This window comes from Octopus bimaculoides, chromosome 9, assembly GCF_001194135.2.
Source record: "Octopus bimaculoides isolate UCB-OBI-ISO-001 chromosome 9, ASM119413v2, whole genome shotgun sequence".
In the NCBI taxonomy this organism is placed as follows: domain Eukaryota; kingdom Metazoa; phylum Mollusca; class Cephalopoda; order Octopoda; family Octopodidae; genus Octopus; species Octopus bimaculoides.
The window spans coordinates 71,529,496-71,538,708 of NC_068989.1; the positions used below are offsets into that span (position 1 = coordinate 71,529,496).

The 9,213-nt window shown below is 37.3% G+C and overlaps 1 protein-coding gene across 1 annotated transcript in view; it reads right to left on the bottom strand.

The window, feature by feature from the left end:
- LOC106869092 (protein VAC14 homolog) overlaps positions 1 to 9,213 on the bottom strand; it is a 64,272-nt gene that overhangs the window by 26,981 nt on the left and 28,078 nt on the right. The window contains exons 8-13 of the mRNA XM_052970924.1: positions 8,691 to 8,849; positions 7,903 to 8,029; positions 7,007 to 7,072; positions 3,756 to 3,982; positions 1,672 to 1,846; positions 57 to 175 (exon numbers count right to left, since the gene is read on the bottom strand). Coding sequence (XP_052826884.1) covers positions 57 to 175; positions 1,672 to 1,846; positions 3,756 to 3,982; positions 7,007 to 7,072; positions 7,903 to 8,029; positions 8,691 to 8,849 — 873 coding nt within the window. The remainder of the gene's footprint in view (positions 1 to 56; positions 176 to 1,671; positions 1,847 to 3,755; positions 3,983 to 7,006; positions 7,073 to 7,902; positions 8,030 to 8,690; positions 8,850 to 9,213) is intronic.

The window sequence follows — 9,213 nt, forward strand, 5'->3', positions numbered from 1 at the left end:
ATATACCAACCAATAATATCTCATTGATAAAACACAGCAAAAAAATAAAAGGATACAATGTTTCTAGAAGATCACAGGCATGCTCGTAGTTCTGTGTGAGATAACAGAGTGATACAGTGGCTACAGGACCATGACACCAGGATTTGTAGAGGCAAGTGAAAAGGGAACAGCTCTCCTGAAACAGAATAACAGAATGCAAATATTTAATTGAATGGAACAAGATTTTCTTTTCATAGATTAGAAAGTATCATATTATCATAATTATCATTTTCAATGAAGCTTCATCATCATCATCATCATCATTGTTGTTTAATGTTTGCTTTCCATGCTAGCATGGGTTGGATGATTTGATTGAGGACTGGCAAGCCAGGAGGCTGCACCAGGCTCAAATCAGATCTGGCAAGGTTTCTACAGCTGGATGCCCTTCTTAATGCCAACCACTCTGAGAGTACAGTGGATGTTTTTTACGTCACACCGGCAAGGTCGGCACTGGCATCAACCATGCTCGAATGGTGCTTTTTACGTGCCACCAGCATGGGAGCCAGTCAGGTGGCACTGGTATAAACAGTATTTTCTTCTTATGCATTACTATTATAATTGCTAGCTCACCAGGCAAAATGTTTAGCGGTATTTTGTCTGCCGCTATGTTCTGGGTTCAAATTCTGCCAAGGCCGACTTTCCCTTTCATGGTCAATAAATTAAGAACCAGTTGTCTACTAGGGTCAATGTAATCGGCTTAACCCCTCCCACCAAATTTCAGGCTTTGTGTCTATAGTAGAAATAATAATAATAATAATAATAATAATAATAATAATAATAATAATAATAATAATTATTATTATAATTATTATTATTATTATTATTATTATTATTATTATTATTATTCTTCTTCTTCTTCTTCAAATTCTACTGAGGTCAACTTTGCTTTTCATCCTTTCAGGGTCAATAAAGTACCAGTTGGGCACTGGGAGCAATGTAATCGACTTAACCCTTCCCTGCAAATTTCAGGCCTTGTGCCTATAGTAGAAAGGATTATTATTATTATTATTATTATTATTATTAAGGTGGTGAGCTGGCAGAATTGTTAGCCTGCTGGACAAAATGCTTAGTGGCATTTCATCCGTCTTTATGGCCTGAGTGCAAATTCCATCAAGGTTGACTTTTCATTCTTTCAGGGTCAATAAAATAAGTACCAGTTATTCAGCACTAGGACTGATGTAATCAACTTACCCAACTCCCTCAAAATTGCTGGCCTTGTGTCAAAATTTGAAACCACCACCATCACCATCACTATTATTATTATTATTATTATTATTATTATTATTAAGAAGGCAGTGAGCTGGTGGAACTGTTAGCATGCTGGGCAAAATGAATAGCGACATTTCAACTTTATGTTCTGAGTTCAAATTCCATTGAGGTCGACTTTGCCTTTGATCCTTTCAGGGTTGATGAAATAAGTACCAGTTGAGTACTGGGGTTGATGTAATGGACTCATCCCCTCCCCCAAAATTGCTGCCCTTGTGGCAAAATTTGAAACCATTATTATTATTATTATTATTATTATCATTATAGTAGAAAGGAACATTATTATTATTGTTGTATTTGGGGATGGTCATTATTATGATTATTTCCTAAAGAAAGGAAAAGAAATGACAAAGCAAATGGTTATACCGGTGTTTTTAAATCTTTAAGCTGGTTCCGCAACTCAAAGAGTTCGGTTGATGTGAGTAAAATAGTGTTGAGTGTTTGCACCATGATGCACGCAAAGGATGCATCCTCTTCTTGCATTAGTATTTCAGACAGCGTTCTATAGATGTCTTCTGCATTTAGCTGCAACGCCAGTTGTCTGAAATGGTAAAACAAATTCAAAGCTTTATTTACATTAAAATTTAATCTTTACTTTTACCTTTCTCATCTTGGCAAGTGTCTTATATAATTTCTGGGCTTACCAAAGCCTGGAATTTGGTAGACAGAAACGTGTGTGTGTGTATATGTGCGTGTGAGTGTGTAGATATGTATGTGGAAGTGTTACATTGTGTAATACTTCTATGCATCAATAAAAAAAAAACACATCTGAAACAGCCATATTGAACCACAATCCATCTGTTGTTATTTATTTATCATTCACCTTACTAGCAACCTGCAATTTGCTGGGATCTGGAGTCTTTTCTGTGCAGTACAATGGGTGCAGTGTTTGTACCCATATGTGACTTTGAGGGCTTGTATATTCAGTCAGCCATTTGCGATTGTACATAGAATTGGAGGTCTTCAAATATTGTTTGTACACGATAGTGATCTGACTTTGGTGCTTTACTATTTAAGGACCTAATTCGCTTGAATCCTGACATTTTCATACATATACATACATGTGTGTGTGTGTGTGTGTGTGTGTGTGTGTGTGTATACATATGTATGTTTACTTGTGTTTGTGTTCATAATGATATCTGTGTATATGAATTTGTACTTCTGTCTGTGAGTATTCATTATAGTAAATGATCTTGTTCTGATGTTTGTAATCTAGTGGTTTGATGCCAGCAATTATGTCTCCTCTACTCAACATTCTGCTGTTCTACACTATAGTATCTCACCTTACCCCTATTCTTCTTTCTCCTTGTCTTCCTCAAAAGCTTTATACCTTGCCATTCCTTTTCTCTCACCATCAATTTAACATAAATAATTTAATGTTTATGACATTACCCATATTATATATGGTCATGCTTCTGTACAGTTTCACTCTCTCACTTGAGGGTCATCACACATTCCATATATTGATATTTTCTCTGAACCAAATTTTTAATTTTTAAGTTTTAATGCACCTGAAAATAACTTAATTTTTCATGATGTAATTGGTGTATTCATCAATAAAAATGTGTCTGAAACAGCTGTAATGAATTTCAACCCATTTGTGCTCTTTTCTCATGTACAGGGTGTCCCAAAAGTCACTGATGGGTTTCAATTTTTAATAACTTCCTTAACTTTACAAATAAATGCATGAAATTTCGATACAATATAAAAGACTGAATGGAAATTAATTTGCATAAGTCAAATTTTACAACACCACTACATCACATATGAAAAATGACATCGCTTAAATGGCAGCCATTTTCAGCTTTGCACACCCGTGCTCTTTCCAAAACTTGCACCATAACACCCTCAAGAGTTTCCGATCCCACTTCTCTGATTTCTCAATTGATGTTCTTCAGTTGTACCAGGGTCTCTGGTTTGTTGATGTAAACCCTCTCTCTCAGGTATCCCCACAAGAAAAAATTCGGGTTAGTCAAGTCTGGGGAACATGAAGGCCAGTTGACATTGCCGTAGCGGGAGATTATTCTCTCTCTAAATCACTGCCGTAGCAACTGCATTGTTTCTCTCTTGTGGTATGAGCAGTTGCTCCATCTTGCTGGAACCATGTGTGAGGTTCCTGCAGACCTGACTAGCCAGGAGGAGGAGGATCATGATCATGATGATGACTTACAAATTTGTCTGTGCTGGTGGTGTTGGTGGTAGTGATGATGATGACAAAACAGAGGGGTATCTGAAAACTATTGGAGATCAGATCAATTAACACAGTTATCTTTTAATGAAAGATGAAGTGTCAGTGACACAAAAGCTGCCAAAATATGATGGCAATGTCAATGAGAAAACATGTATGCAAAGACACACACACATACACACATGTACAAACACATACATATACAAACGCACATACACCCATATGCAAACACTCAGATATGCAAATATATCAAGACCCTTACCGTAGTATAAAGGTCCCTTTTTCTTCCAGCAGGTTTTGTTCACGATGAAACAATTGAATGAGTTCTCTCATGAATTTATCAAAGTAGTGATTAAGACTAGTGAGGACCTTTGTGTTAGCACTCTTGTCTTCATTCCTGGATGTTTCAGTGCTGTTACTGGGTTTTGCTTGTTTGCCAGCTGGATTGGACGAAATTTCAGCAAGAGCTTCAAGATCAAGAAGTACAACCTGCAAAAGTAATTCATTACATATATATATAGAGAGAGATTGCTACATATGTTTCCACAAAGCACATGTACTTTGTGGAAATGTACATAGAAATGCATTAAAGTATTTATGACTTTCCATTGAAAAGTTCATGTTATTACTACATTAATCCTATGTTATAGCAGCACCGGACTAATAACTATCCCATAAAATTACTCTTGAAGATGGGAATAGTAAACAGTAGCTAGAAAAAGTAGCATAGAAGCTTTTTATGAGAGCACTCAAAAATGTTTCCCATAAACGAACTTAAAGGATATATATATATATATATATATATATATATATATATATATATATATATATATATATATATATATCATGGCATTCCATCGATTATGACGACGAGGGTTCCAGTTGATTCGATCAATGGAACAGCCTGCTCGTGAAATTAACATGGAAGTGACTGAGCACTCCACAGACATGTGTACCTCTAACGTAGTTCTCGGGGAGATTCAGCGTGACACAGAGTGTGACAAGGCTGGCCCTTTGAAATAAGAGGTACAACAGAAACAGGAAGAAAGAGTCAGAGAAAGTTGCAGTGAAAGAATACAGTAGGGTTCACCACCACTCCCTGCCAGAGCCTTATGGAAATTTAGGTGCTTTCGCCCAATAAACACTCACAACACCCGGTCTGGGAATCAAAACTGTGATCCTATGACCACGAGTCCACTGCCCTACAATGAGTATATAGGGATAAATTATCCAAGTGGGTGCCGTAAGAGCTCTGAGATTAAGTCCAGATTCTGACTAACTGCATTAAGTAGTAAAAAGCACCAAGGATGGTTTATAGTGAGCAATCCCACTGTAATTCTTCTGATGGGTAAATTCAGTTTTGCTTCACTAGATTATAAATATTTTTGGGAGTGCAAATCCAAAATAATTGCAAAGAATATGGAGACTGTTATATCTTTAAATTCTCTTTCTAATTTAACAGTTAATTATACAGCATAATAAGTAAGTTACAATGACGAACACGTGTGTGTGTGTTGTGTGCATGTGTGTATATATATATATATATATATATATATATATATATACACACACTATGCTAGAAAGAGGTCATCAACGACCCAACCACAAAGAAAAATCATGTTCTACAGAAAAAAATTCAGCAAAACGCATATATATCTGTATACATGATGCTAGTAGTCTCTCATAGTTCAAGAAAGATGGTTCTGCAATTTCTTGAATAACCTACACAGATGATTTGTTTATAGCAATCAAATATATGTGCTGTACATTAAGCACATTCTCCCCATCAAATTGTCATTGCCTGAACAGGTGCATGGTGTACCACATGTCAGGTATCAAAGTGATTGTAGAGCAAGTATGGAGTATTTTGCTCAAAAACACAATGCACCACCACCCTGTCCAGGAACTGAAACCACAATCGCACAATTGTGAGTACAACACCCTAACCACTAAGCCATGTGCCCTCTCATATTCCCTCTTTCATGCTGGAAGAGACTGGGTTTGTTCAGACTGTGATGGAAAGGAGAAAGGGCTCTTCTAGTTTCAAAATGTTCAATACACCCACCTTCTAGTACCTCGAGGGTATACCTAGATATATTGTTTCCATTATTCCTTCTCCCTTCTCTGCTGGAGTACCCATGTATTTCCTCCACAGCAAGACACATGTTCCTGTCTTTCAGACACAGAGCCAACTTCCTCAATATTGCACTCTACTCTGTCAAAGAGCCTTGTTTTGCAAATTACTTTGTTACCTTACTAGTGCCGGTGCCATGGAAAAAAGCTCCTGGTACACTCTGTAAAGTAGTTGGCATTAGGAAAGACATCCAACCAGAGAAACCTTGCCAAAGCAGACAGAAACCAACACATACCTCAGGCTGGCAGGATCCTGTTGAACCATCCAATTCATGCCAACATGGGATACAGGCATTGAATGATGATGATAACAATAGTGACATATATGTGACCCACCTACCACAACAGAATTAAGAATTTTAAAATGGAAGTGCCACATAAAAAGCATTGGTGTGGGTGCTGATGTTACATAAAAAGCACTGGTTATGGTGCTATAAAAAGTACTGGTGATGGTGCCACATAAAAGGTATCCAGTACACTCTGTAAAGTGGTTGGCATTAAGAAGGGTATCCGGCCATAGAAACCAAGTCAAAACAGACTATGGAACCTGGTGTGGGCCCTGGCCTTGCCAGTTCCTGTAAAGCCGTCCAACCCATGCCAGCATGGAAAATGGACATTAAATGTTGACGATGATGACATACCATACATCACAACATTACTCTTATGACTTCATCAGGATTTGAGGGGTTAACAAAGAAAGGACACAAAACTTATGAATAATGCATTTTCCGAGACACCCAAACATTAGTAAGAATTTTATTCTTTAAACCCTTAAATTATATTTTTAAAAATCTGCAATGCACGTAGATACATTCCCCTGGATGTATTGTTTGAGAATCACTATTTTAGATCATTGGTCTGCTTAGTCAGTACTTGTTGTTGTTGGCATTCCGTCGCTTACGACGTCGAGGGTTCCAGTTGATCCGATCAACGGAACAGCCTGCTCGTGAAATTAACGTGCAAGTGGCTGAGCATTCCACAGACATGTACCCTTAACGTAGTTCTCGGGGATATTCAGCGTGACACAGCGTGACAAGGCTGGCCCTTTGAATTACAGGCACAACAAACACAGGAAGTAAGAGTGAGAGAAAATTGTGATGAAAGAGTACAGCAGGGTTCGCCACCATCCCCTGCCGGAGCCTCGTGGAGCTTTTAGGTGTTTTCGCTCAATAAACACTCACAATGCCCAGTCTGGGAATCGAAACCGCAATCCTATGACCGCGAGTCCGCTGCCCTAACCACTGGGCCATTGCGCCTCCACCTTAGTCAGTACTAACCCAGGGTTAAATAACAACTAAATAGATCTACAGCAAAAATATACATGAGATATAGTTTTAAAGAAATAAACAAACATTTGATGTTTCTAATTTTTTTACCTACCTCATCAGAAGGGTCTTTCAGGGTTTGAAGGAATAAAGGGAAAAAGTCATCAATATACTGGAATGTCTGAAAGAGAATGGTGACAATAAAAATCACATAAGTCATGAATATAAAAACAGCAAAAATCATAATTAGTCAATCTGGCACTGGCACTCAGTCAATTACTAAGATGAGGGTTCCAGTTGAGTCGGTCAATGGAACACTCTGCTCATGAAATTAACATGCAAGTGGCTGAGTACTCCACAGGTACATGTACCTTTAATATAGTTCTCAAGAAGATTCAGCATGACACCGAATGTGACAGGTACAACTCATTTTTGCTAGCTGAGTGGATTAGAGCAACATGAAATAAAGTGTCTTGCTCAAGGACACATGTCACTGAGAATCGAACTCACAACCTTATGATCTCGAGCTGAATACTCTAACCACTGAGCCACATGCTTTCATTAATAGTCAACCTAAACATTCTATAAAGGGTTAGGGGTGGGCAAAAGTGATGATGTCTGCTAGAGATTCAGAGTAGTAACAAGGGTCAATTAAACAACCAACAGGGGCTTTCAACTCAGGACCTATCTTCATCTCTTATCTTTTACTTGTTTCAATCATTGGACTGTGGCCATGCTGGGGTACTGTCTTGAAAAGATTTTGTCAAACAGATTGACCCAATACTTATTTTTAAGTCTGGGTTGTTTGTTATTCAATAGACTGGAAGATTATTATTTCACTTGAAAACAGACAGGGGTTGGCTGCAAAAAGGGCATCCAGCTGCAGAAAACTCTGCTCTAATGTACTCTCATCTGATCCATGTAAGCATGGGAAAATAAACATTAAAATGAATGACAGATTCAATACTTATGTGACTCTTCAATTTGAGAAAAAAATGAGTTAGAAATTACCTTTATAGGAATTTTATTTAAAAGATGACCGAACCATTGTAGAGCAGCAATCCTTGTTTGAATAGAGTTGTGTGTTAACATCTGGCAGAGAACACTAATTACGGAAGCAATATCCAACTGCTCATCACTGAAAGAAAAGGAAAGAAAAATGGAATATCTTCTATCTTTTACTAGTTTCTGACATTTGACCGTGGCCATACAGGGACACCACCTTGAAGGGTTTTTCAGTGGAACAAATCAACCTCGGGACGTTATTTTTTTTTAAGCCTAGTACTTGTTTTATTGGTCTCTTTTCTCAAACTGCTAAGTTATGGGGACATAAACACACCAACACCAGTTGTCTAGCAGTGGTGGAGGGTCAATCAGACACAAAGACACACATACATATAGATATATACATATGATGGGCTTCTATTAGTTTCCATCAACCAAATCCACTCACAAGGCTTTGGTCAGCTCAGAGCTATAGTAGAAGACACTTGCCCAAAGTGCCATGCAGTGGGACTGAACATGGAACCATGTGATTGGGAATCAAGCTTCTTACCACACGTGAATAAAATAATTAAATTAGGGTGTCATTTTTAATTATGATAGCTCAGGACCAAACACAGAATCTTGCTACTGGTAATCAAGTAATCCAGTACTACTCGGTCATGTTGGGGTGGTTGTCGACTAAAGCTGTGCCCTTAATGGGTTTGCATAGTGAGGACAGTGTGTAAGCACCCAGCAGAATTTCAAAATATAACTTGCCAAAAATGGATGAGTTCCATGAGTGCAAAATAACTTACCGAAGATCACCGGATTCTTTGGATATTTCACCAGATTCTGGACTAGTCGTAACAGAGGCATCAGAACTCTTGCTGCTGGCTGGGAGTTGGTCATCCCTAGAATCTACTATCTGCATCATCCGTGTATTTAGAAGCTTTGCTGCTTCTTTGACTCTGTTTCTGGTACTAAGGAACATTTTTCTTTTCTCTTTTTTTGCATCATCTTTGACATATACAAATATATACATACACACATATATACTGGGTTAGTACATATTTAACCGGTGTAATAGTTAAAGCTAAAGACGTTTATTTAATTATAATTAAAGATCAATTGAATAATAGAAAAATACAAGATTATTTATTTCTACAAACGTAATAATAAAAAATATGAATGAAAAAATTAACTATTACACCGGTTAAATATGTACTAATTTTATCTTCATTATTATTTTAAACTTAAACTTTGTTCAACTTGTATTTAAAACAATGATAATTTAAAACAATGATAATTTATGTAAGATGTTTTTTGTATATAATATAC